General features: G+C 35.2%; 12 protein-coding genes and 1 non-coding gene across 16 annotated transcripts; 5 read left to right on the top strand and 8 right to left on the bottom strand.

Moving 5' to 3' along the window:
- Nucleotides 1–115: 115 nt before the first annotated feature.
- F49C12.6 (Transmembrane protein 144) lies at nucleotides 116–1,853 on the bottom strand. The gene is made up of 5 exons (NM_069228.7): nucleotides 1,621–1,853; nucleotides 1,155–1,229; nucleotides 875–1,109; nucleotides 482–770; nucleotides 116–334 (listed from the first exon to the last, which is right to left on the bottom strand). The coding sequence occupies exons 1-5, from the start codon at nucleotides 1,841–1,843 to the stop codon at nucleotides 164–166; spliced, it is 993 nt and encodes a 330-aa protein (NP_501629.1). The 5' UTR covers nucleotides 1,844–1,853; the 3' UTR covers nucleotides 116–163.
- On the bottom strand, nucleotides 733–753 carry 21ur-10213. The gene has a single exon (NR_056382.1).
- F49C12.7 (CHK kinase-like domain-containing protein) lies at nucleotides 1,609–5,705 on the bottom strand (the record flags this gene model as incomplete). 3 transcript variants are annotated; one of them, NM_001047482.4, is made up of 8 exons in its annotated part: nucleotides 1,609–2,189; nucleotides 2,235–2,309; nucleotides 2,481–2,648; nucleotides 2,749–3,288; nucleotides 3,338–3,420; nucleotides 3,607–3,721; nucleotides 3,773–3,935; nucleotides 5,635–5,705. In NM_001047482.4, the coding sequence occupies 8 exons, from the start codon at nucleotides 5,703–5,705 to the stop codon at nucleotides 2,070–2,072; spliced, it is 1,335 nt and encodes a 444-aa protein (NP_001040947.1). The 3 variants fall into 3 exon arrangements, with proteins under 3 accessions (NP_001040947.1, NP_001040948.1, NP_001040949.1); NM_001047483.4 differs by having other exon boundaries at nucleotides 1,896–2,185; NM_001047484.4 differs by lacking the exon at nucleotides 5,635–5,705 and having other exon boundaries at nucleotides 2,070–2,189; nucleotides 3,773–3,916.
- Nucleotides 5,706–7,594: 1,889 nt separating this feature from the next.
- On the bottom strand, nucleotides 7,595–8,993 carry F49C12.9 (UBA domain-containing protein). Its single transcript, NM_069230.7, has 4 exons — nucleotides 8,747–8,993; nucleotides 8,580–8,680; nucleotides 8,095–8,532; nucleotides 7,595–7,987 (listed from the first exon to the last, which is right to left on the bottom strand). Exons 1-4 carry the CDS (start codon nucleotides 8,883–8,885, stop codon nucleotides 7,748–7,750), a joined length of 918 nt encoding a protein of 305 aa, NP_501631.1. The 5' UTR covers nucleotides 8,886–8,993; the 3' UTR covers nucleotides 7,595–7,747.
- A 423-nt stretch (nucleotides 8,994–9,416) lies between these two features.
- rpn-7 (26S proteasome non-ATPase regulatory subunit 6) lies at nucleotides 9,417–11,410 on the top strand. The gene is made up of 3 exons (NM_069231.7): nucleotides 9,417–9,483; nucleotides 9,529–10,371; nucleotides 10,422–11,410. Exons 1-3 carry the CDS (start codon nucleotides 9,421–9,423, stop codon nucleotides 10,746–10,748), a joined length of 1,233 nt encoding a protein of 410 aa, NP_501632.1. The 5' UTR covers nucleotides 9,417–9,420; the 3' UTR covers nucleotides 10,749–11,410.
- On the bottom strand, nucleotides 10,926–12,217 carry nemt-1 (Methyltransferase type 11 domain-containing protein). Its single transcript, NM_069232.3, has 6 exons — nucleotides 11,860–12,217; nucleotides 11,681–11,810; nucleotides 11,517–11,635; nucleotides 11,355–11,473; nucleotides 11,183–11,308; nucleotides 10,926–11,137 (listed from the first exon to the last, which is right to left on the bottom strand). The coding sequence occupies exons 1-6, from the start codon at nucleotides 12,062–12,064 to the stop codon at nucleotides 11,009–11,011; spliced, it is 828 nt and encodes a 275-aa protein (NP_501633.1). The 5' UTR covers nucleotides 12,065–12,217; the 3' UTR covers nucleotides 10,926–11,008.
- On the top strand, nucleotides 12,158–12,921 carry F49C12.11 (Translation machinery-associated protein 7 homolog). Its single transcript, NM_069233.9, has 3 exons — nucleotides 12,158–12,241; nucleotides 12,569–12,656; nucleotides 12,710–12,921. Exons 1-3 carry the CDS (start codon nucleotides 12,170–12,172, stop codon nucleotides 12,742–12,744), a joined length of 195 nt encoding a protein of 64 aa, NP_501634.1. The 5' UTR covers nucleotides 12,158–12,169; the 3' UTR covers nucleotides 12,745–12,921.
- F49C12.12 lies at nucleotides 12,900–13,867 on the bottom strand (the record flags this gene model as incomplete). 2 transcript variants are annotated; one of them, NM_069234.7, is made up of 3 exons in its annotated part: nucleotides 12,900–13,289; nucleotides 13,640–13,759; nucleotides 13,816–13,867. In NM_069234.7, the coding sequence occupies 3 exons, from the start codon at nucleotides 13,860–13,862 to the stop codon at nucleotides 13,169–13,171; spliced, it is 288 nt and encodes a 95-aa protein (NP_501635.1). The 2 variants fall into 2 exon arrangements, with proteins under 2 accessions (NP_501635.1, NP_001294041.1); NM_001307112.3 differs by lacking the exon at nucleotides 13,816–13,867 and having other exon boundaries at nucleotides 13,169–13,289; nucleotides 13,640–13,758.
- Nucleotides 13,868–14,578: 711 nt separating this feature from the next.
- vha-17 (V-type proton ATPase subunit e) lies at nucleotides 14,579–15,303 on the top strand. The gene is made up of 3 exons (NM_069235.10): nucleotides 14,579–14,678; nucleotides 14,727–14,785; nucleotides 14,909–15,303. The coding sequence occupies exons 1-3, from the start codon at nucleotides 14,585–14,587 to the stop codon at nucleotides 15,014–15,016; spliced, it is 261 nt and encodes an 86-aa protein (NP_501636.2). The 5' UTR covers nucleotides 14,579–14,584; the 3' UTR covers nucleotides 15,017–15,303.
- nspg-11 (DUF19 domain-containing protein) lies at nucleotides 15,267–16,867 on the bottom strand. Its single transcript, NM_069236.8, has 6 exons — nucleotides 16,811–16,867; nucleotides 16,671–16,767; nucleotides 16,538–16,627; nucleotides 15,956–16,119; nucleotides 15,798–15,907; nucleotides 15,267–15,477 (listed from the first exon to the last, which is right to left on the bottom strand). Exons 1-6 carry the CDS (start codon nucleotides 16,851–16,853, stop codon nucleotides 15,304–15,306), a joined length of 678 nt encoding a protein of 225 aa, NP_501637.1. The 5' UTR covers nucleotides 16,854–16,867; the 3' UTR covers nucleotides 15,267–15,303.
- A 366-nt stretch (nucleotides 16,868–17,233) lies between these two features.
- F49C12.15 (Serine/arginine repetitive matrix protein 2-like) lies at nucleotides 17,234–20,294 on the top strand. Its single transcript, NM_069237.5, has 7 exons — nucleotides 17,234–17,278; nucleotides 17,375–17,818; nucleotides 17,865–18,454; nucleotides 18,502–18,594; nucleotides 18,674–19,785; nucleotides 19,840–20,108; nucleotides 20,157–20,294. Exons 1-7 carry the CDS (start codon nucleotides 17,249–17,251, stop codon nucleotides 20,226–20,228), a joined length of 2,610 nt encoding a protein of 869 aa, NP_501638.1. The 5' UTR covers nucleotides 17,234–17,248; the 3' UTR covers nucleotides 20,229–20,294.
- Nucleotides 20,295–20,783: 489 nt separating this feature from the next.
- Nucleotides 20,784–21,563, top strand: clec-183 (C-type lectin domain-containing protein). The gene is made up of 2 exons (NM_069238.2): nucleotides 20,784–21,198; nucleotides 21,284–21,563. Exons 1-2 carry the CDS (start codon nucleotides 20,788–20,790, stop codon nucleotides 21,521–21,523), a joined length of 651 nt encoding a protein of 216 aa, NP_501639.1. The 5' UTR covers nucleotides 20,784–20,787; the 3' UTR covers nucleotides 21,524–21,563.
- A 254-nt stretch (nucleotides 21,564–21,817) lies between these two features.
- nspg-7.1 (DUF19 domain-containing protein) lies at nucleotides 21,818–23,633 on the bottom strand. The gene is made up of 7 exons (NM_069239.7): nucleotides 23,463–23,633; nucleotides 23,210–23,331; nucleotides 22,720–22,817; nucleotides 22,547–22,606; nucleotides 22,395–22,500; nucleotides 22,076–22,139; nucleotides 21,818–21,977 (listed from the first exon to the last, which is right to left on the bottom strand). Exons 1-7 carry the CDS (start codon nucleotides 23,628–23,630, stop codon nucleotides 21,891–21,893), a joined length of 705 nt encoding a protein of 234 aa, NP_501640.1. The 5' UTR covers nucleotides 23,631–23,633; the 3' UTR covers nucleotides 21,818–21,890.
- Between the last annotated feature and the right edge of the window lie 1,486 nt (nucleotides 23,634–25,119).

The following is a 25,119-nucleotide window of genomic DNA, read 5'->3' on the forward strand; positions in this document are numbered from 1 at the left end:
TAGAACTAGAAATTGAATTTGCCTGTTTAATTAAACCTAGACCTTCGAAATAACTCGAAGGGTCGATTGAGGATTAAAAAAAGTAGAGATATTTTTGAGTATATCTTCAAGATTTGATAAACTGTTTATAAGGTATTTCAATAAAACGGTGTTTATTTTATCGTCAAAATTCTACTTTTGACAAAGAAATGAATGCGATTCCAAGAAGTGTCACGAATATTCCAATGTACAATTGTATAATATCCTTCTTTCCTTGAATTTCTTTGAATAAGAAAATTGCCCACAAGCTGACAATTATTCCAGGAGCTTTGGAAAGAATTGGGTACGCGATAACCTAAAAAGACAATTATCACAAATTAAAAGATAACTATTATAAAATACTGCAAGTTACAAGAATATTGTTAATTGTTCTTCATTACATAATTCACATTTTTCAGGTAGAATTTGAATTTTACTACTTCATTTAAAAAAAATAGCTTACTTGATCCAAGTGTTGATTTGCCATGAAAAATGTTGTGACCGCAATTCCATATAAAATTCCAGAAATAATAGATGGCATTGATAACTCCGCATTCACAAGTGGAACGTTCTTCTTTACAATTGAGTAAACGAAGAAGATTACAGTAGATGTAACAAATGATCCAAGACAATAAGAAAGGATGTATGCACGAACATCTTGATGTGAACCGGGCTCATTGGCAATTATATAGTTGATTGGGGTCAAGAAGTTGCCGTAAAGGAAACCAACGAAAATTGTTAGGAATAGGCATCTGGAAGTAAATTGAACTGATGAAACAGTAACATTTTTATGAAGTGTTTTTCACTCAATAGTTTTGATATTAGTTTGTTTCATTATCAACTCTAAGATACTCACAATATTCTTCTTGTGCACGAAACCTCCTTCACAACCAATGGGTCATCTTTATAATTATCTTCTTCCAAACTCCATGGAGCAGGTCTCACTCTTGCGGGGATATGCTTGATCGGTGCATAAATAGCTCCTCCAACACATACCGTAACCACACCCAAAATATTTAACCAGTCACTTTTTGGATATTGTTGAGGGTTGGCAAACAGTCCAAATCGGGTGACAGCCCAGCCCACAACGCCTGAAAAAATAAGTGGTAAAATAACACTCGAAAAGTGGACCTTACAAGTAACAGTATTCCAGAGAAGATATCCAATTGCTAAACCAATTCCGTCCATGATGAAAACTGTCAGAGAGTTTCCTAAATGAGTTTCAAAATATGGAATTTGCGTTTTAAATTTTACAATGGCGTTTTAATTTTAAAATTGGTGCGATTAAAAAAACCATTTTTATATGATATTGCTTTTTTTGCTGTGAACAGAATTTTATATTCAATTTTTTGTCAAATTATGAAACTGCATTTAATTTGTTCCTTGTTTTCAATGAATGCTTATTATCAGAAAGTTTGGTATGTGCTTACATATGCATGTATATTATCTGTTTTTCGTTTGAAACAAAAAAAATTGGTATATTTTCTCTATCAGCTTCAAAGAATTGAAAAAAAAATTTGATATTCTTGTTGGAACTAGTCTCAATATATCAACCATGAGAATTAATGACTATTTTTAAAATATAGAAAGAATCATTCTTACCGACTGAATAGAACATCCCACTCAACATCGCAATAGGGTGAATTGGTGCTGGAGCTGTTGTCATTGCAACAGCAACTCCAACCAAAAGCTGTCCAAGTGACTGAACCCATTGGAAATACAACCCATCTCCTTTATGAAACCATTTCAATGGAACATAAGTGGAACCGAATGTGATTGCAGAAACAACAGCACACACGATTCCAAGAGTTGTATCTTTTTCCATGTTTTGTTGGTAAAAATGAAAGAGAATAGGTTTGAGGGAACATCAACGCGAGAGGAATTACATGTTTTATACTAAATTTCAGGAAATTTGAATAATAGGACGTACAGAATTTGGAAAACGATGATGATTGTGGCGAAAGGAGTAGCGAAAAAGTGTGGAAAGGATTATAGAATATTGAATATAATTTCAGAGTTCAAAACATTTAAAAGATTATATACACCCAGTTTTAGATTTCCGGACGACTTTCATGGGTTGCGATAATATCCGAATAAATTCCTTTGACCTTCGAAATAAATGAACCAATAACCATTGGTTTTGCAGGAATGTTTGGCATTGAGACAACTTTCTGAAAACTGATTGATTGATTCCGTATGGTTAAAATAATATTTACTTCTAGAACTGCTGTCAGAGCAGGGAGCAGGTAGGCTGAGACTCGAGGATATGCCAAGTTGTAGGTGGTTGTTAGCTGAAAAATTCCAATTACGATTTCAACCCATCTATAATATTTGCTTATCATCTCACTTTTTATATAAAAACATAGATTTTAATTTCTCTTAAATATTATCAATTGAATAAAAACCGAAAATGGATACCAAAAATGTTTAATGGACTACGATCATTGATGAAAATTTCTTACCTGCTCTAAATCAAAGGGCACTGGATGATCATCTTCTTTGCAATGTTTTGTAAGACAGTCAAAGTAATGTTTAAGATACTTTTCCTTATTAGCATGACGTTCTTCTGGACTTAAACAAGTATTCATCACACGTGCCAAATCAGTTGCAGCCAAACCAAAATGAATCATCTGGAAGTTTACATGTAACGCGGATACCAACCCCTCTCAACTTTTTTGTCACTGAACATCTTATTGCAGTAATGATCGTAAAAATATGTTCTTAACATACCTGAAAATCGATCAACTTCTTCAAATGTCCTTCTTGATTCCACATAATATTTGCTGACCATAAATCACCATGCACAAATACCTTCTTCATTCCAAGTTTGCATGGAACTAAATCCAATTCATCAGCTGTTATTATTTCAGGAAGAGTTGTTGCAAAGGTTTCAGTCAATTTTTGCATTTCTGGGTCGGGGAAGAGAGCCATTAGCCCGTTATTCAACTGGAGGAACCAATCTTTAAACGGAGAATAAAGTCCTGATAATCCTTGATGTGGGGCCTCTCTTCTCTTATCTTCGGATAAATTTATAAATTGAACTTGAAGTTTGGCGAGGGCATCTAGAACCTGAAGCATCTGATCATCACTGAAATTTTCCAATGGAGAAAGAGTTTTGATATCTTCAACAAGTTCGATTGCAATACATCCTTTCGAATAATTCCCATCTTTTTCTAATTCGATCTGATTTCCAAAGTAGAAATCAGGAAGAATGTCAAGTTTTGGAAGACTTTGAATGTATTTGTAGAAGTAGTTTTCAGAATTATGGCACTGGAAAATAACAGTGATTAGTTGGAAAAATACATTTTAAAAAACATACCGGAGGTAAAAAACTTATAAACTCATCCGAAATGTTTGCTGCCACATCTGGGGGTAACTTTGCAGCTTGTGCTTCTAGAGCTTCTGTAAAAAAAACTTATAGTATTTAAGGGTTTCTAAAACAAGCTACGCAAATTGAAATTCAGTACAAAAGAGACGTGTCTCATCAGTTGAATTTAGATACATTCAAATGAAATCAAATTCCCCCTAATTTCAGACATCAAGTTTTTCAATCAAACGGAGAATTTTAAGGTATATGATTAGACTTACGAAGCAATGCCACAGGTGATCCAATCTTCAACGCAAATTTGTTTGGATATGGAGCCTTGTCATCTCCTTCGACTTCCCAATCAATTTCAGCGATACCTAACAGAGATTGAAGCCCCTGAGTTTTGAAATTTTTCCTTATTCCGATTTTCCACCAGAAAAAACTTACAACTCCCTCTGCCAAAGGTTTGATTGTCTTCTTCTCTCCTATTTTCAGGTTATGTCCCGCACTCTCTTCTGCAATTTTCTGTACATCTTCCCATTGAAGAGTGGTTCCTAGGAGTCCATCTGCCAGCTCTGCGGTTTTAAGCATCTCTGATATTGCTTTTCTTCTGAAAATTTTAAATTTTAGTACAATATGAGCACACGATTTCGAAAAATGTGTCATAGTTTATCTACCAATTCATTTTATACCATTTGTCTAGCCACATGATACTTCTCAAATTTCTTATCAAGTTCCTCCTGGAGCAAACAAAAAACTCCCCGTAACCGGGAGTTTTTTATCCGGTTTATGGGTTTTCCATGAAAAAATTGTTGTATACATATAAATGCTAGTAAAGATCATTTAGATTTGTGATAAGAAACACATAACACAATTGTCAAATTGTTGGAAAAAAGGCGGAAACGTGATGAGAAAATGAAAAAAGGAGCAAAAAGTGTGTAGCTTGACTAGAAAATGTTGGTGTTTTATCAACTTTTATCAGTATTCGATAATTTTTTGTTCAGTTTTTGGAAATTATATGTTGTGACCTTTGGTTATTGGTATGGAAACGTTCCTCGAACATCGAAAAATTAATCCACCAATTAATTTTTTCTGTGGATTTTAAGATTTTTCATGGCAATTGAGCAATATTTTTTTCTAATTGAAACAAAATTTTGCATAAAATAACATTTTCAAAAATAAAGATTAGTTGTTTAAAGCTGTAATTTTCCCAAGGAATCAAAAAATCCGAAATTTTTTCTCCAATTTTGAAAATGTTTTCATGCATCTGAAACTGTGGGAGTTTACTTATTTTCTTAGAAAGATAAAAATGCCTCGAAAATCGCTTGAAAATTAGAACAAAGTCTTCTCTCGAAGTGAAAACAAAGTAAACTGAATTGCTTTCAACTTCTTTCAACTATTTGTATCCAAATATATATTTACTTTTTCCAAAAGTTCAATACTCTTTCTCATGTTTCTAACAACTGCCAAAAATCAACAATATACTTTGAAATCTTTCAACTTCAACACGTACCTCGTTTTAAACTCCCATAAACAATCTCGAAACATAAACAATTTCGATGGACAGGTGAACTTTCAATACACTAATATCTTGATAAAATGATATGATAAATCTAAATATAAGAAATTCTGCTTTGAACTATGCTTTGTGCTAGATTTTCTTATTTAGATATATGAAACTTTATGATAAGAGACGCAGATATCTGTGCTCTTGCACAAATTATTGAGAACTAAAAAAGTAAAAGTTCGAGAAGTAACGATGAGTCAGACTTGTTTTGCTATTTGTAAAAAGAAACAAAAGTTATAACGAAAATGTATATATGTAATAGTAAGTATTATCTGGTAGTTGCTGAATTATCAGGTGAGTAGTGAATTTGAGAAATACCAACAAAAAAAAACTAAATTTGTCTTTGATTCCTAACAACTTCACTTAATTGAGCGCCAAATATATTTTGGTACATTTGTTTTGTAAAACCAAAATAAATAAGAAAATTTGCAAAAGAAAACAAGATTCGACATTGATAAAATTTACAAGGCAAATACATTTTTCAAAAATAAAATCAGGAAAGTTGTTTGGAACTTCTTCGCAGTTATATTTGTAATTCGGTACATATTTGGAGTCCTTTCAAAAATTATTTGACTTTTTAATTCAATATAGGATCGAAAAATTCTTTAAAATTACTAACTGGTAAATAGCAAACTTATAAATTCGCTGAAATTCGTACATGCTCTTTGTTCCATTTAAATTCCCAAACAAATTTTCTGGGAGTATGTTTAAATTGATAACATAGAAAAACTAAAAATCTTACTCTTTTTCCACATTTTCTTCGGAATTCGATTTTGCTGGGGAAACGTCCACTGTAGATTGGCAAAGTCCCATCTTTGTGATTGACTTTAAAATATATTTTAATAACTTCAAAACCGAACACAGTGAAGAAAAAGTCCTTATGGGGTTATTCAAGTAGTGTCGGAAAATTAAAAAGTGTAGAAAAATTACGTCACAACCTTATTCAAGTATATAAAAACATGTATTTAAATACATTTGTGACGTCACAAATGTATTTTAATACATTTTGCTACATTACTTGAATAACCCCATTAGAGACAAAATTTGAATAAAAATGTATTATTATCAAGAAGTTTAAAGCCAATGAACTTTTGAAACGCTTGAAATCTCTTTTTATTTCAATCCAACCATGTCAGAAACTAAAAAAGGAGGAAAATAGCAAAAACAAAAAAAAATTTAAAAGAAATTCGTGATAATTGAAGTTTTAAAAAACAGGTGAATTAGGAAAATCATTCAAACCAAGGAAACTATTTTATTAAACTTTGATTCGTGATTTTATATTGTTCAAATGATCATATTAAGATTTTTTAGTTGGCATTTAGTCTATAATTTAATCTCAAAAGTAAATAAAAACGGTAAATCTTGGATAATTTAAAATAACCTGCTCTCCAAAAACTTTAATAATCATGCTTGATCTTTTTGATTTGTGTACGTGAAAACTTCAAACAATTAGAAGAAAACAAAATTCTAATTGCAGGGTTTTTGGATTCTCAGATTGTTTTCTGGTTGCAATTGGTATTTAACTCGTTGACTCGTTGAACTGAATAACTGACTTAACTGAATAAGTTGACTCGTTGAACTGAATAACCAAGAACATAACCATGGTTTTATGATTTCAAAGATTTCTAGATTTTTTATATAAGTTTAAAAAATGATCTATTTGGTTATGTACATAGATTGAAAATAAAAATTGTAAATCGAATTATTCATTGATTCGTTTAATTAAACGTATGATGTGAAGAGCCAATACTACCAAAGATTGGGCTTCTAGATTCTTCGTGATGGGTTACGATCCTCTTCTGCAAATTCATAAATGGAAAATGTTCAAATTGAATCCTGAAACATGTTAAACATACATGTGAATATTCGGAGAATTGTCCAATGTCGGCTTTACAGTTTGATAATTGGAAGAAATTGTCTTATTACCACTTTAATCAATAAAAGAGCAAACTTTTTGTTATAACACAAAAATTAGCAAATTAGCAAAAATTGGGCCAAAAGAACGAATTTTACGAATGCTAGCCAAAAATTGGCCGAGTTGTAATCATAACTAACCAATTCTGACTTTATATACCAAGTCTGTAAGAGTTTTCCTAATTTGTAGAATGTGTTTATAATGCGAAATTTGAATCGCATAGGGAACAGATGAATGGGTGCAAAACTGATAGAGGAAATACGGTAAATTTTTACCGAACGGACCAGGAAATGTTTTTTTATTTTCAAAAAAAACAATAGGTATGGAACAAATTTGTTGATTCTGCGAAAAAATATTAATTGCGCCTACAGTACCACTACAGTAACCCAGCAGTATCACTCCGCCAACTCCAACTCAGTATCCCGTCAGAAGAAAGCAACACAGATTTGCTAGAACTACTCGAGCATAAACTGAAACTGTGGCCTATCTAATTTTATTTAATTGATAAGTACAATTGTTAATTTCTAGAATGTATGATACTATAAAAAATGCATTTTCAACTCGTTGTAATAATCACTATAAGAAGTAGTAAAAAATATGTCCGTAGTAAAAGAGTATTTGCCGATGTACTGGACTATTTTGTATTTTTTTTTGAATCAGAAGCGAAGTGAATATTGCCATTCCCAACCCCAGGGAAATAAGTTGTTATCCGATGTTATAGTGACCCAGAGACACTAAATAAGCAGAGAAGAGTTTGTAGAAGAGTGATTTAGACGAATAAACGGTGATTTCATTTCACTGCTTTATTTTAAACAGATATGAGATTATTTTAGCCCTATTGACGAATGAATAGGGCAATTTGAATGCATTAAAAACGAATTATGAACACTTATAGACAGAAAAAGTTAATGAGAAGACAGAATAAAACCATTGGTGTAGATTAATTTTGGAGATCAATAAGAAACTCCATAGCCGCTTGCACATCTCCATTCGCCTGTTCGAGAGCCAACTGAATGAGCTCATCATTTTCAAATCCAAACTCGCGGAGAGTCGCAGCTTGTTGTTCATATCCTTGCTGCATTGGCTCTTCTTGCTGCTGTTGCGCTGGCTGGACATTGGCGGGAGCTGGAACCCGATTTGCCGGAGGAACTGCAATGTTTGCCAGGGCTGCTTGGAGAGCCTGAAAAAATTGGCATGGAGAATTTAGTAGAAATATGTATTCAACTATTATTATATTTCAATTATTCTTTTCGAATTATGAGAATCAGTGTGTCCAAGAAATCTTACATTTTGAAGCAACGCATGAGTAACCGGTTGAGCACCTCCAATTGGTCGCTGAGCTGCAAGCATTCCTGGTCTATTTCTTTCCACGTTTGCATAATCAAGGTTTTCGTATCCGTAACGAGATCCTACTGTCGATAGAATATTTTCTACTACTTTCAAGAAATCGGGATTCGTGTACATGAATTGTCCCCGAATTGGATCATCTTTGAAATCGTTCTGAACGCAATAGGCACGGAATAATGACCAATCACTCAGAACAGATAAAAATTGATTATCATGAACCAGCTGTGGGTGTTTCTCAAGAAGCGTTGTCATGTGATCTGGAAGTGCAAAGTCGTGGTTGAAACCATGAAGCCGACGATCATTTGGGCGTGTATATGGGGCGGTACACTCCTTGAGAGCAATACTGATTCGATTTTTTTGCTCTTCTTCGATGTGGTTCTGAAAATCTTAAAATTAATTTGGGTTTCAAACGGAAAAAAACTGACATTTGTTTTAAGCGGTGGAAGCAGCACGACTCTGATTGAATCAGCATCAGTAATCTTTTTTAGGCTCTCTTCATTCAATGCTCTTCCGTTATAAATCAAACCTGAAAAGTGATTGATTCGATAATTGAAGAAATAAATATGATCGATAATTGAAGAAATAAACTTACGGAAACGTTCAACGTTTTTTTGGTCTTTGAATTCGGAAGTACTTTCTGATAAATGCTTGAAGAATTGGATCTGTCCAGTAGAAATTATCTCTTCGATCGGGACTTCACGGCAGGTGGTTTTTAAATGCAATTTAACCATGTTTCTCAATACAACGGGATGGCGGTTGAAAACTGAATGCGAAACAAATGCTCCGTTTCCTGCGTTCAAACGCTAATAACGAGAGCGCTCGATAATGAAAGGATGAATAAAACCGTGCGGCGGAATTGCGAAAGCATGCGCCGCGTATTGCAAACCCTTGTCATCATCCCCGCCCACTTTTATTCGTCCCATTTTGAATTTTTCCCCCAGTTTTCTTGAATTTTGATACGGTTTTGTCTGTTTATGCACTATGAAATAGATATTTTAACGTAGTTTTCACTGTGCCGCTCACTGTAATGTAAAATAAGGCACTATTACGAATTTAAAATAGATATCAACGCTTATTTTCAAAAACTAACAAACTAGACACTAAAATTAATACCAAATCTATATTTCGATAATTACAGCAAATTTAATGAAAACTAACTAAAATGCTATTTCACGTTTGAAATACCATTGAACAGTTTTATTTCCGTTTTGGCCGCTTTTTAACGTTTGCTACAATTTCAAGTGTTCATATTTCATTTTAAGGAGGATGACAGAGGCTGCCAAAAAGAGCACGAAGAAACCCGTAGATGATGGAAACTTCGATAAGGAGGTACGGATCAGTAGTTTTGAAATCATTCAAGTTCAGAGTTTTCAGATCATTTCAAGATGGCCTGATCTTGAGTTATCACAAACCAGATTCATGCTCAATCATCCCGAAGTAGACAGCAGCGTGAAAGAAGCCAAGCTCGAGAAGCTTCAGGAAACTATCAAAGAATTCGACATGGCGCCATTCTACGAGCTTGTCTGCGCTGACTTCAAAATTGTCGTAGATGCAACACAATTGGCTGCAATGAAAGCAGCTAATCAGAAAAAGATCGATGAAATCACCGCAGAAGTTGAAGACGCGGAGAAGAACCTTGGCGAATCTGAAGTGCGTCAGGGATTACTCCGCAAGTTCGAGTACTACTGTCAGATCGGTGACAAAGACAACGCTCTGAAAGCGTACACAGCCACCTATGAGAAGACAGTCGGTATGGGATATCGTATTGATGTAGTTTTCGCCATGATTCGTGTTGGACTTTTCTTCCTCGATCATCATCTCATCAACAAGTTTATCACCAAAGCAAAAGAACTTATGGAGCAAGGAGGAGACTGGGAACGCAAAAATCGCCTTCGATCCTACGAAGCGCTTTACCGAATGTCTGTTCGTGATTTTGCTGGAGCCGCTGATTTGTTCCTTGAAGCTGTGCCAACATTCGGATCATACGAGCTCATGACATATGAAAACTTGATTCTCTACACTGTCATCACCACAACCTTTGCTTTGGACAGACCAGACCTTCGTACCAAGGTTATTCGTTGCAATGAAGTTCAAGAACAGCTGACCGGAGGGGGACTCAATGGAACATTGATTCCAGTTCGTGAGTATCTCGAATCATACTATGATTGTCACTACGATCGTTTCTTCATTCAGTTGGCCGCTCTTGAAAGCGAGAGAGTAAGTTACTAAAACAAATCTTGTATTTTTCACTTATCGTTATATTTCAGTTCAAGTTTGATCGCTATCTATCGCCACACTTCAACTATTACTCTCGTGGAATGCGCCATCGCGCTTACGAACAATTTTTGACTCCTTACAAGACTGTACGTATCGATATGATGGCCAAGGATTTTGGTGTTTCCCGTGCTTTCATCGACCGCGAATTGCACCGTCTGATTGCGACTGGGCAATTGCAATGTCGTATTGATGCTGTTAACGGAGTGATTGAAGTGAATCATCGTGACTCGAAGAATCATCTGTACAAGGCAGTTATCAAGGATGGAGATATATTGCTCAACCGCATTCAGAAGCTTGCCAGAGTTATCAATGCATAACCGAGCCCAGTTCTTCAAACGTGTAAATCCTTTTATTTTACCCTATTCTTCTTCTCCCGTATTATTTCTTTGCGTTAACTCGCTTTGAATCTCCCCACTTCTTCATCATTTCCGGTTGAATGAATTAATTTATTACCATCGCTGTATTTTTAAAACTGTATTCACACTTTCTTGGTCAAATACCAATTGTTTTATTATCTTTAAAATGTTTTTACATGTTATTTAATACCACTTCTTCACTTCTTCACTTCTTCATTTCTTTATTTCTTTATCCACATCGCTGCGATGTAGATCCGCTGTTTATTTTTCAATCGTTCATAAGTTGATGTTCCAGGAGCACAGTACGTTGCTCGCAGCGAGTTTTTGAAGAATTTAACGAAGAAAGGAGCCTAAAATATTTATATACAAATTTTTTAACTTTTGGCCTAGTTTACTTTCTCTAGTAGCCTATCATATTTTCTCGCTGAATATTTTAAGCCCTCAACTACTTCATCAGTGCAAAACTCGAAATGTTTCTTTACAAAACCGGCTGCTGTGGCTGTCTCCTGAATCTGTTTTGCCTGTAATCACTAGCTGTATTTATATAAATTTTACAAGTAGACTAACCTCATGGGGATATCGAATGTCCATGTAGCAGAAGGCACCACCCGATCGCAAAACTCGTGAGCCCTCTTTGAAAAATAGTTTGTAGTCCGAGTAAAGATGAGCTGCTTCCACATTCAAAACTTAATTTCAAGATGTTTTTGGTATTTTTTGATATGATCCTACCAAAATCAAACGAATTATCTGCAAACGGTAAATCTAGTGCATCTCCGTAGACTATGTTATTCATATTTCTAGTGACAACTTTATCACAGCCAATGATGCATTTTGTTGGTCCATGCCACCTGTGTTCCATATTTCTCGTTTTAAAAAAAATGCAAGACACTTACTTTTCTATCCAATCGAGAGAGTACCCTTGACCACAGCTCACTTCAAGAATTTCAAATTGTTCAAAATAAGGATAATTTGGATGCATTGATAATGCTTTTTCATAGAGATAAATATGAGCTCGATCCGACTCTGAACATTTAAATTAACAAGGAAACCTCGATTAGTGTTTTCATTTTACCGTATTCATCTAGGTCACCTAGATCTTCCATGAACATTCTCATTTTTGCGTACTGAGGTGCTGATGATGGCCAGTAGCCCAAATTCATGAAACGAACACCTAACTTTGGTGCTACTATTCTCATTAATGGATACATTATGAATCTATCAAAAAACCAAAGCCATAACTGTAGTAATAGAGAGGAAATGTGAAGTAGGAGATTCATAGTGAATATGTGTTTACGAGTAAATGTATTCTTGTACAATTATTGTTCGAAATATAATCTTTGTGAAATTAGCTCTATAAAACTCAATTTCAGCCAATCATCATCATGTCCGGACGTCAAGGAGGAAAGGCAAAGCCACTGAAGGCCGCAAAAAAAACGGAGAAGGATCTTTCTGAGGTGAAAATGATGATGATACTAGATATTTTATACTTATCATGGGCGTAATATTGCAAAAAAAAACTAATTGATTAATGAGAGAAGAAATCCAATAGATCAGTTTTTCGTTCAATATTGTCACACTTTTGAGCGTAGGTTGATGAAAACGATAATCTCATATAATTTTTTGAACACTTATCAAGAAATCATGATACTTGGAGGCGCCATGGTTCCGTACACCGAATAGGATTTTAAATTTTGAATGAGTTGTTAATATAAATAGTCATTTGAAACGGTCATAGTGAGAATTTTTGATCCGAAAAATGTATAATAATTTCATGGTTACAGGAAGACGTCGAGTTCAAGAAGAAGCAACAAGAGGAAGCCAAAAAGATCAAGGAGATGGCAGCCAAGGCTGGACAACGTGGACCACTTCGTAAGTTATTTGTTAACAGTAAAATAACATTAAACTATCAACCTGTTTTGCAGTCGGTGGAGGAATCAAGAAATCAGGAAAGAAGTAATTGCCTCGGTCAAATATTATGCCATCTCATCCGCAACCTCTGTTATTAATTCGTCAAATGACTCGTTATTTCATCCATTTCCGTTCCATATTTTACATATTCTTCGTTCCGTTCTGCTCATTCCCTTTTTGATAATTTCAACATCACTATATTTCTACGAATGAATTGTTATCTGAGAATATCAATCATAGAAGGCGAAAATATTCATCACTAAAATTGATTTGGAAGACTTTAGAAACATATACAGGAAAATGAACTGATGGAATGTCGGATGGGACTCTTATGCTACAGAATACAATTATATGGGTGGAAATGAGCACGTCTCTAAAAGCAGAGACGATTTTAAGGGGGAAATTCGAAAAATTATGGATCGCGAGAGAATCAGGATACGACGATGTGAACAATTGATGCAGATATAGAAGGCTCAAAAGATTTGTGCCGTGTTGTATTTATTCTGCCAAAAGACTGCAATAAGAGTAACTGCATAGAGTCCGGCTGCAATCCAACATTGTGTTGCTTTCTCGTTATATTTTGCGTCGATTACACTGAAAAAAAGTTTAAGGAAATTTTTATTTTATATTTGAAGTAATATTGATCAGCTGTTTTTTCTTTAAAAACTATTTCGAAATTTCTTTCAGCAACACTGGAAGATATTTACTGATTTTCAATAAAATCAAGCTATTGATGATTTTTTTCAAGTATTTAGCACTTATGAGCAGACTACATGACACTCGTTTAGAACTATATAAATATTTGTTTGGTGTTTATTGAGATAAGCTTCGTAAACATTTTTATTTTGATGTCGGTAGTATTTTAAGACAAGACTTGAGATTTTCGAAAACTCATAACAGTTGTATTAAATATTTTAATGTTTTTCTACAATTCAAAATCTCACCTCGATGGAACCTTTCCGTGTCCTTCGAAATGAAGATCTGGGAAGAGAGTGACGGCTTGAATGTAGAAGAAAACACCGAGAAGGCCCAGGAAAATTACTCCCCACACCGACATGACCATGCTGAAAATATATAAAAGATTATAAATTCAATACTGTGGAAATTGTAAACAACGCACCAGAAAGCCGACATTTTTGGTCCCATCAGCGGACAGATTTTGCCCATTTTATCTGAAATTATTGATATTATATTTTTTAATCAAGAAGGAACACAGAGTTAAAGAATAAAATGTTTCAATCGATGAAATATAATGATAAAAACATAGAAAAGAGCATTTTTAGTTCAAAACGAATCGATATTTGCAAAAAAGGAGCGAGGAGCGTAAAATTGGTTTTTGGTCGTGACGCACATTACGCAACTAATTTCGCAACACGCACTACTTTTCAGAATGAAAAAATTCAAGATAAATTTATAATTTTCTCTATTTTTTTGCTCAATGTTAATTTTTATTTCAAAATATTTGTTCAAAAAACTGTTGAGTAATGGACGGAAGTTTTGACATGAATAGGGCCGCGAGACAAGAGAACAAGAATCGATTTTCGGCCGCAGCAGTGTCAGCAGGGTTTCGTTTATTGATCTCCGGCCGCATCACTGCAACGACTAGTTTTACCTCCTGTTTTGCTCATTTTTTAAGGATTTAAAAATATGTTTTTTTGAATTAAAAAATTCAATTTCAACTAAATAGTTTTCCTTCACAACTTTTGAATCTGAACGAGTGGTTTTATTACTTTTAATACTACTAGGAACATTTTTTAAAGATAAAATTAGAAAAAAAAAACAAAAACTATTTATGTATATTTTTTCCCATTTGTTCGAATCTTATTATTCTTCAATTATCCAATTTCAAACGTTACATAATGTGCAATTTTTCATATTTTCAGCTTCAAATGGGTATTCTCATTCCACTCGTCTCGGTTTCCGCCTTCTGGGCTATCATTGGATTCGGAGGACCATGGATTGTACCAAAGGGACCAAACAGAGGTATTTATTTACAATTTTATTTCACGATTTCACTGAATACAATTTCAGGAATCATCCAATTGATGATTATTATGACTGCTGTTTGCTGCTGGATGTTCTGGATCATGGTGAGTTTTTCAAATAACTTTAAAACTACGTTAATGAAATATCTTGGCGTTTCAATAAAACCGAATTCTTATAATAGATTTGAAAAAAAAACATCTGCCCTAAATAATTTTTGAAAAATTCAGGTGTTCCTTCATCAATTGAACCCACTGATCGGCCCACAAATCAATGTAAAAACAATTCGCTGGATTTCTGAAAAATGGGGAGACGCACCAAACGTAATCAACAACTAGACCGCTGATTTTTTCTCCTGAAAAATGTTTCATCTGATTCGCCCCTTTTATTTCTCTCCCACTATTTTCATGTGATATTCGTTTCCTTCCTCCTCTTGAACTTTCACGAAAGCGTGAAATTAATCATAAAATCTTGAATTTTTAGTCGCCAACAGACATTCCTCACGCTCTCTCCCTGTTTTTCCAGCTCCTTTCTCTTACATTTTTACACTCTTTAAATAACTGAAATTGTACAGATCAGAAGTCAAATATAGCAACATTGTTTATCAATTATAAAAAGTTTAACTCTAGACTCCTCGATATTGTGTGTCGATGAAGCATTGCTTCTCACAACGGGCAAATTGTGGAAGAGAATACTGACGGAAAGACTCGCATCCATAATATTTCAGCTCATCTGGACATCCTTGGAGTATTGATGCTTTCGAAAAACAATCCATTCCAGTTTGAACATAGTTGCAACCCTTCAAATGGTTATTTATGCTTGAAAAAGTTTTAGGCGCGCTCTCGCCACGAACCAAAATTTTTTGGAAGGAAGGCGGCAAAAAATATATGCGCCTTTAAGGAATACAGTAACCCAGTTCTCGATGTTCAGCAAGAAAAAATTGGTTACTGTACTTATTAAAGGCACATCTCCGATTTGAAAATAATTAGTTCGTGGTGAGATCGAATAGTGTGTTGGTATCAATAAGTTCACACTTATTAGTTGAACTCTATGCTTTTCTGTGTTAACCTTTGTTTTTGATTTACAAAACAAAAGTTTTAAGAATTTTAGTTTTCTCACCTTCTTCGGATCTTCTTGAGCATTGAGCACGAAATCAGTAATACATCCGTACATTGTTGCATTCTTTCCATTGTAGATTCGCTGCATACACGACCAATTGTCAGAAGCCACTGAAAATATAAATATTTCAGAAGTGTACAATTCTTTCTGGAACTTACGATAAAAACCAGCTCCACATTGATACTGTAGCATACTCATCAAGAAACCATATGAATATGCTTGGTTTGGAGCATTTGAATGATTCAAGAGATATCCTATGTCAAAACATTCAAAAGTCGTTGTTGATGCATCGGCAAGACACTGAACCATTGAATTATATGAACTGAAGTTGAAATTTATTATGATCAGTGAAATCGAAGATTTTATAAATCCTCGCAATAATTTTGTATTTTATTTTTGTCTGATAAATCATTCACTTCTACAAACTAGAAATTCCCCGGTGTACATAAAACGCCTCTCCGTTTTTTGCTCAGGAAAAGCGCCCGATGCACTATGATGCGCAGAAAAAGAGTAAGTAGAGGCTGCTCGTAGAGCTACGGAAAAGGCGAATGAGAGACCCTCCCATCAGCCCACCCGGTTTAAAATCTTTCACTTTTTGAGCCGAACAATAAATCAAAACAAATTTTTAAAACCTGTAATTCTTTGTCTCTACCAAAATTAGCTCTCTTTGATACAATAGTCCTCTGGTAATCATCTGGAGTGTAACAACTTACAACAAAACCCTTGTTGACTTTACTTACTTGCAAACAGCATTCAATCCTCTAACACCACCAGTTCCACCATTTATGTAGATATCTTGAATTTGAAGTGTGAGACCAAGAGGGTTCAACCTAGAATCAAAAAAAAATTAAGATTAATTCGCGTTCAACTAACCAATTAAAAACTCTATCGATTCCCAATTTATCTGCAAATTTGTCCTGGCAGGCAACGAACTTTGTAGTGTCACACGAGGCGTTTGCCAATGATGTACCTCGAATTTATGGATTGTTTTGAAAATATATTTATAGACTTACCAATGGCTGTTAGGATTAATAGCTTTTTCATATTCAGTGTCATAATTTTCGTTTAGAAAGTATACCACTCCTCACAGTTCAGTAAAAATTTAATTCAATTCAACGAGATTATCAATTTTCTCGGCGTCTCTCTAAACTCTCTAGTCTCTATTAATTATTGATAAGAGTTGGCAAAGAGTAATCGGATTTATTAGTTCAACAGTTTTAGAACATAAAGGACATATATTTCTGAAATGTAAACTTTATTTTTTCGAGAGGACGCCTCAAATGGGATGAAAAATGTATAACAAATAACTTTTAAAAAATTTAACAAAATATTAGAAATTACGAGAGTTGAAATATTATTTCCGTGACCGCTAGAATCGAAAGGTCAATCGTCTATATTTAAAGGAGATTTCTGGCAGTTTAAATTTATTTCGCTGACAACGAAATTAAAATATGGAGAGCAAGAAACGTTCTAGTGATAAGGTGAGTCAAACTCTGGATTTCATTCACAATTTATGCAGTAAACTGTTCGTGAAATCCTTTTAAAAACTAACTTTTACAATTAGAGTAATTTTCCAGAAAAGCACTGAAGTTGATTCGATGAGCGACAAAGAAAGTCTTTATGTCTCTGCAAGTGATCAGCCACCAGCAGAGATTACAATCAAACTTGAGAAGGATACAAAAAGAAAGATCACAATTATCAGTGAAGTTGAGAACCCAAAACGTGCTCGACGTGGATCAGCTGATCTTCGACGTCAGGCTATTGTGAATAGTGCTATCCGAAGTGCTCAGTCTACTGCATCTTCTCGTTCCAGAAGTAGAAGCCGAAGCAGAAGCCGATCGACAATGAACCAACAAATCCGCCTTGCTCGTACTAGATCTGCAAGTGGTGGCAAGCTGAGAAGATCTAGAAGTGCTCGTCGTCGGTCTCCATCATCGTCAGCATCTCGTTCTCGATCTAGATCAACTTCACGTACTCGTGCTCAATCAATTCCAATTCGCTACAGAGATCGTCCAGAAAAGGTAACAAATTATGTATTCCTACATCCATCTAAATATTCTATTTCAGATTGAGAAACCTATTCAACCTCTTCCTCCCCTTCGCCTCCCAACACATTTGACCAAAAAAAGTTCAGTTGGATCAAAAAAACTGCCACCACCGGATTGCATTAATCTTCCATCTCCTCTTTTTATTCTCACCGAGCAACAAGTCATTGGTGCAAGTGAAAAGAAGACTGTTCAGTTTGTGACCAAAGTTCTTTTGACTTCCAAGAAGCTCTCCCTTGATGACCGTAAGCTGTTGTTTGCTGAAATGGTTGAAGCTGAGTATGTTGGAACTTCTCGTTCGTCAACAGATTTGAACAAGTCATCAGACGATGAACCAGAAGAAGAGTTTGCTACGAAGATTCACTATTCCTCCAAAGGAATTTATATTCATACAGTGCAGAATGTGAGAAAGATTCGTTCGGGTAAAACTTCGTCCATCACAGAAGAGAAGAGCTATGCAAACATTTGCAAGACGAAAATCTCGGGAGATCATGGAAAATCAACGGAAGGATTTCTGAATGTTCAATGTTCGGAAACTATTTCTGTTGTTGATCAGAAGTACATCAGATCTGAGGAATTTAAGATTGGTCTTACTGGGGTTAATGTCTCTGGGTGAGCGATTTGTCAATGGTAAACTTTATCTCATTTAAATTTTACAGAAATGTTTCGATTAACTCTTCCAAGACCACATTTGATCCAACCAAGACTATCACTTTCAGTGAGGATCTCATGTTTGACAGCAAAAACATTGGGTAAGTGACTGTTACTTTTTAATAAAAGCGTAGGAGTCTGATTAATTTATAAATGTAGTTTGAAATCAAAAACTTTCAGAATCACAATTCGTCACAGTTCTGTCGCTGAAATGAAGGAAATGTGGCATCACGAAATGGGATCATTTGGAGAAGAAACGTCAGAATACAGAGAACTCAAGTTCTTCTTCGATGAGAAAAAGAAGGATGATAACAAAACTGTTGGAAAATCAGTGGTATCTATTCTCCAAGGAACGAAACCTTCTGCACCTCCAGCATCAACCAGTTCATCTTCCAAAAATTCTTCTTCCATCAATTCTCCAAAGACTCCGAATATTTCTGGTTCTTCGCGTAGATCTCGTTCTCGTGCCAAGAGACATAAGGCTCTCCAAAAGAGGGATAGTAAAACTAACAGAACTCCAAGTCCTGATAGACAGTCATGCAAGAAGGATGCTCGTCCAGATCAGGATCCAATCAAGTTGAGTGAGATTAAGGTTTCAGAGCATGTCGACTCAACGGGGAATGAGACTTTTTATCAATCTTTCCCGAAAGCCACGTCCACTCCGAAAAGTCCAGCTTCTTCTCTCAACTCTTCAGTTCTTGAATCCAAAGTGAAGAATTCCATGCAGAAAACTCCCGACGAGGGTCCGTCTCGGCGTGGTGCAATGAGCATTAGAGAGCGATCAGTTTCAAGAAACGGTGACAATGAAATTGATTTGGATAAAAGTTTGAGCTTGAAGAAACCATCTGCATCGAAGAATTTGGCCAGTTTGTTGGAAAAGAAGGAAGAGGCAAGAAAAACTGATGTAACATCTTCCATGATCAGTTCAAAACCTCCAACTTCTCCTGGCACCTCCGTCTACATGTACAACACTGGATCAGCCAATTCGACTTTTATGTCTGCTAAAGATTTGCATAAAGAACGTGTTGCAGCTTCTACTGGTCCCAGATCTGCTTCAAAATCTCCAAAAGGAACACTTCGCGTGAAGGAAACTAAAGTCATTCGTGAAGTTCGCCAAGAAGATGGAAAGCCACCTGAGATTAGTGAGAAGAAAGAAGAAACTGTGAAAGAGGAAAAAGTGAATCTGAGTGAGAGATTGAGAGCCAGATCGAGAGCTTCATCTCCTGCAACTCCAACTTTGAAGAGAACATTCAATCAGACGGATGAGTCGAATATTGTGACTTTGAGTGCAGGTTAGTTTAATTCTTAATTTTTATATATTCAGTCAAAAATATTATAATTTTAAGTCAAAGAAACCCATCAAACTTTGGAAATGACACCAATCAAAGTGAATTCTGAAACAGTTCCTTCAACTTCTTATGGACAACGTGCTTTCCCTGAGAGTGTTCAATTGGATATGCTCATTGACAAGAAACGACTTGTGCTTAATGTTAATTTCATGCTTCTTGCTGAAAAACATCCAGAAGTTGAAATTCTTGGTTTCACATTCAAAGGACAAAAGTTGTGGGAAAAGAGCTCAGAATGGAATCTCACAAGTGCAAATACTACTAGTCATGTCAGTTTTCTGTATGTATTTTCATTTTCTGAATGTTTTGATTTTCAGACTAAAACAATTGCTCGTCAAGCCAGTAACATTTTGGGAGATGAAGAGAAAAAAGACGAGGAGCAAAAATAACTGGACTACTACTAGATACTTGAACTGAACTGATGTATTGAGCCATGAAAAAATGAATTTTTATTGAAATTGTCCATTCTGTTAGTCGAGAAATGTTTTTATAGAAAGAGCTTTCCGAATGCCTAAAATTTACAACTGTTCACTTTGCCAGGTCTGTGTCTTGAAATGGTATCCGCATTAGGCCGCAAAGGGCCCATTTTTACGCTTCACGAAAACGACCATATTCGCACGTTGTTTGTGAGCCACCCGAGTGAGATGGTGATCTAGGCACCATCAGTTCATTAAGCCATTTTCATCTAACAGTGCAGGAAGAAAGACAATTACATTTTCTCGAATTCGTTTCTCTATCTTCAAAATTTGAAAGATAAAAAAGGTAAAATTTTCAAATATAAAACTTTCGAAAAATTCATAAAGGTATCAAACATCAATAATTTCTGATTTTCAATTTGCAAATTATTTCCTCTAATTTCCATTTCATCATGCAAATTCATTCATTATAATTTCAAAAAGTGTTCCATATAAGCCGGCTGGGAATTGTCTAAACAGACTGGTTCAAAAAATGCGTCTACTTCCAGTAACTCTTCTCTTAGGAGCTGTCATCTTTGTTTCCACCAAAAGTACCTGCCGGACAAGAACTAAACCTCCAAGTACTGTACCTATGAATGAAGTAACTGAAGCTGTAACAACCAAGAAAGCAAGCAATGTTACCGTTAAACCTACAACATGTGAGGCAAGTTGGACTCGAGTGGAAAGATCAATTGGTGGATGGTGTCTGAAGGTTTACAATGGATTTGTTCATCAAGATCAGGCTTCTCAGGCTTGTATTAGAATCGGAGCTGAACTATCTGGAAGTGAAAGTTCTGCTGAAAGAGCTGTTATTGCAAGACTTGGAAAAGAAAGAATGCTCGCTGCTTCTGACTATAAATTTGGAACTATTCGAGTTGGAATTGCAAGACCTACTACAACTAGAGTGAGTTTTTCAAGAAAAAATATGAAAATAAACTTGAAACTTTCTTTTGACCGAGTTGTGTTAAAATGAAGTCTTAAATATTTAGGCTTGGGCACTCACCGATGGAAATAATGATGGAGGTCAGCAAGGTATTCAATGGAGTAAGGGAGAACCACAACTGGGTCCAACCAGCGGATATTCCCATAATTGTGCTCTTATGTGGATTTGGGCTTCAACTGGAACCAGCCCTTATGAACATGGAAAATACTTTCACAAGTTTGTCCACTTACTTGGAAGGACATGTACAGAGGATTTGTTTGTGGAAAGCGTGCTACTTGATTTTTAATGTTCTAAATTAATTGATTATTCGAATAAAATCTTATTTTTCTTTTTTTGCATTTGTTTTCTTTCGATTTAAATATACTTCTTCAGGTCATAAATTCTAAGGTCGATGTGGCAGCAAATAGTATAGAAAAGAACAGATATGACGCAAATAGGAAAGAGGCGAGACGCTTTTGTGACGCCTCGGACAGATTTATATAATTACAGTTGTTTTTGTTTCAGTCTTTTTAGTAAGATGTTTCATTATAGTTGCGAAAACTCCAGACCAGTATTACCCACAACTTCAAATTTTAACATTTTTAACGAACAAATCCAATTTATCATATTAAACTTTAAAAAGATATTAAATGTTCTTGATAGAAAAGTAAGAATTAGTTGGTTGAATCAACCATGCATCTGAGTCCCCAGCAAGAGTTGTCGAAAGTGATACGGAAGTTCTCACATCCAAAGTATCCAGCCTGCAATTATTTAAACTTTTTTTCAGAAAAGTTTCAACTTTGAATTCTAAATTTTGTTATTTTGCCTTTCTGTGTATCAGAAGATTTTTAAAACTCACTCCTCCGACTCCACAGGCGGCATTGTAGGCGTCATTCAAACAGCTTCCAGTTTGTTGAACTGCTCTGAATATGAACAATTGAATTGAATAAAGTAGATAGTATTTTTCCAAACATAGTTCAAATGGTGGAGTACGAGTAAAATTGCGAATTTGCTTTGGAGATAATTCAAACAGGGAGATTTGTAAAAAATTGGGAAATCGCGAATTTTTAAATTGAAATTTTCAGTCCTTCGCAAATTGTTCTTCATTTTAAGTATTTTAAAACAAAATGCATTAACCATATTCCACTTTTGATGTATTCTTACTATTCATAACTCACGGGCAGAAGTTTCCAGCAGACACTGTTTGATTGAAGTTTTGAATGCAAGAGTTATACGCATTTGTAGTTGGGAAAGTACCGAGACAGTCCCATTGGCTTACTACTTCTGGAAATAGTAAAATAGTGGTAAAGAAGTCTTTGGTGAATCTTACCAGAGAATCCTCCGACGCACATCCACTCGAGTCCACGGAATGTTCTAACATAATCGAATGCTGAAATATAATCATTAAAAAATAAATTTCAATTATAATATGAAAAAAATGTTGTACGTTCGAATTGCCATTCACGACAGGTCGAAAATCTCGATATCTATGAATTTACTCACTGTTCGAGAAATCAGGTTGTGGCTTGTTGAGAAGAGTATAGAGATTCATACAGGTATAATAAGAAGATCCGAGGCATTGGTAGAATTGAGTACGGGTGCTGAAAGTGTCATTGGATTTGAATGTTTGAATTTATTGAATTTATTAGCATGCAATACTTATGAGTTCACTAAATATTTAAAATTTAAACAGTAGTAAGCAGTAATAAACAATGAAGCCTAGAAATGAGTCTATGATTAATTTGTCTTATGCCCGGTCAATTTGACAATGAAACTTTCAACTGTTATAGTGGAACATGTTAAGTGTGAAAAACGACGAGGAAATTGAAATTTAACAAATTGAACATAATTATCATGGCTAACATAGACACATATAAAACCAAATGGCGAAAGTTTCAGAAGTGATATAACATTTTTTAAAGTAAGATCGTTCACAAATAAATTTTTCCTAACAGATCACCACAATACCACAATATTCAATGTTTCAACTCACTTGCAAACCTTGATAAGTTCTGTAACATTCATTTCCAAATATTTCTGAACTGTATTGAAAATGTAAGATCCATTGCGCCAAGAAATAGAATCATCCATTCCAAAGAACTGATTGAACGTTGTCTAGAAAATTTTCATTGAAACTATAATTTTATTTTTGATGATCAGTTTTCATTACATACAAATACTTATTTTTCTACAAACCGCTATCGAATTTGCACCCGTAAAAGGTGTATTGGATATATTAAATGTACCTGACAATAATTGAATTGAATATCCTGACAAGCAGAAATGGCAGCATTTTGAGGAGTCTCACGGAAAGCCATTAATTGAATAAGATCATTTGGAAGAGAATATGGTAGAAGGAATGCTGCTTGGGAAACTCCCACAAGTACAAGAAGAGCCAATGCTATTGTACGCATTTTCTAAATAATTTATAATATCGTTCAGGTTCAGGGAGGAAATTGACGGTAAGTGCAGAATTTTGAAGGGGATTGGTGATGTCATCTTAATTTTTTTTTTCTTAAGCTTTATTGGATATAAATATAGAACTTTGAATAATGCGACAGCTTGAAGTTAGATTTCAAAAATAATAACCGGTTCTTCTTTACTTAGTCTCAGTTGTATGTGACACTAATGTTTTTTTGGAGATTTGAATGACTAAGGGAGGAAACACGATAATATAATATAATATTGTTTATTTGTCACAAGAAAGAGCTACACCGGAAGATTAAAAAATAAATAAAATGATGTGTGAACAAATAAGTAAAATGACCAGTATAAATTGCAAAATATAGTGTCCAGAAATTGCAAATTCGAGCGTCATTTTTCTTATAATGTTTGACGTATTTTTGATAATTTCCATGAAGTTAAAAAGTTTTCCAGAAAAATAACAACCAAAAAAACATTAAAGAACATTGAGAAATTTTGGGTACTGTAGCGGGAAATTTTCAATCGTGCCAGGACCATTGACAGTAAGTCCGTAATTCATGGAGATGTAATAATAATAATGAAGTGGATTTTAATTCATTATTGGGAATTTCAGAAATTCTATTAGGTTGGTCCGGAAGTCTTTATAACTGGGTTTGCTTTTCCACCGCTCGCCACAGTTGCACTTTGGTATTCCCTCGTTGCTAGTGAATAACAACAAGAGTAGGAACTTCATTGTAAGCAACACCTCATTCCCTTTCCTCTGGCCTGAAGTTAGTCAACCAACGATGTATGTCCCTAGTGCGATCCACATCCGATATGGTTTGATGTACCTCTTCCTCTCTCATACCACGATGAAGGATTCGGAAAGTCTCCTCAAGAATGTTTATGATTCACATGTTCCCTACTATAATATCATACGCAATTGGTTCCAAAGCTTCGAGAAGGACGACTTTTCTCTCGAAGACTCTGAGACCCCATAAATTGGATTTGGACACGTTGCAGAAAGCCATGGCAACGGATCCTTTCCAAATCACCCGTGAGCTGTCAACCACACTTGGGTCCCGTCAAACCAACATTGTACGAGGCTGGGAACCTCTTGGAATAAAGAAACTTATGGGTCAATTCATACCTCACACCTTGACACAGGCGAATCTTGATTTTTTAGTGGGTGATTCCTTTTCCCTCCTCATTTTCCACGGGGCCGATCGATGGTTGGGCCGACTCATTACTGGTAACGAGAAGTGGGTCCTCTACGATAACAACCACAAGCGTGCTCAGTGGATTGGAGAATGAGAGACACCACAGGATGCCGCCAAACCCGACCTTCACCCCAAAAAAGGCATGCTCTCAGTGTGGAGGGGAGTGTAGGGCCCTTTCTACTGGGAACTGCTGCCTGAGGGCAAAATGATTAGTGGGGACATCTACGTTATCTAACCATGGAACATGAAGGAAGTCATCGATGGTTCACCCCTGATGGAC

The sequence above is a fragment of the Caenorhabditis elegans genome, chromosome IV, assembly GCF_000002985.6.
Source record: "Caenorhabditis elegans chromosome IV".
In the NCBI taxonomy this organism is placed as follows: domain Eukaryota; kingdom Metazoa; phylum Nematoda; class Chromadorea; order Rhabditida; family Rhabditidae; genus Caenorhabditis; species Caenorhabditis elegans.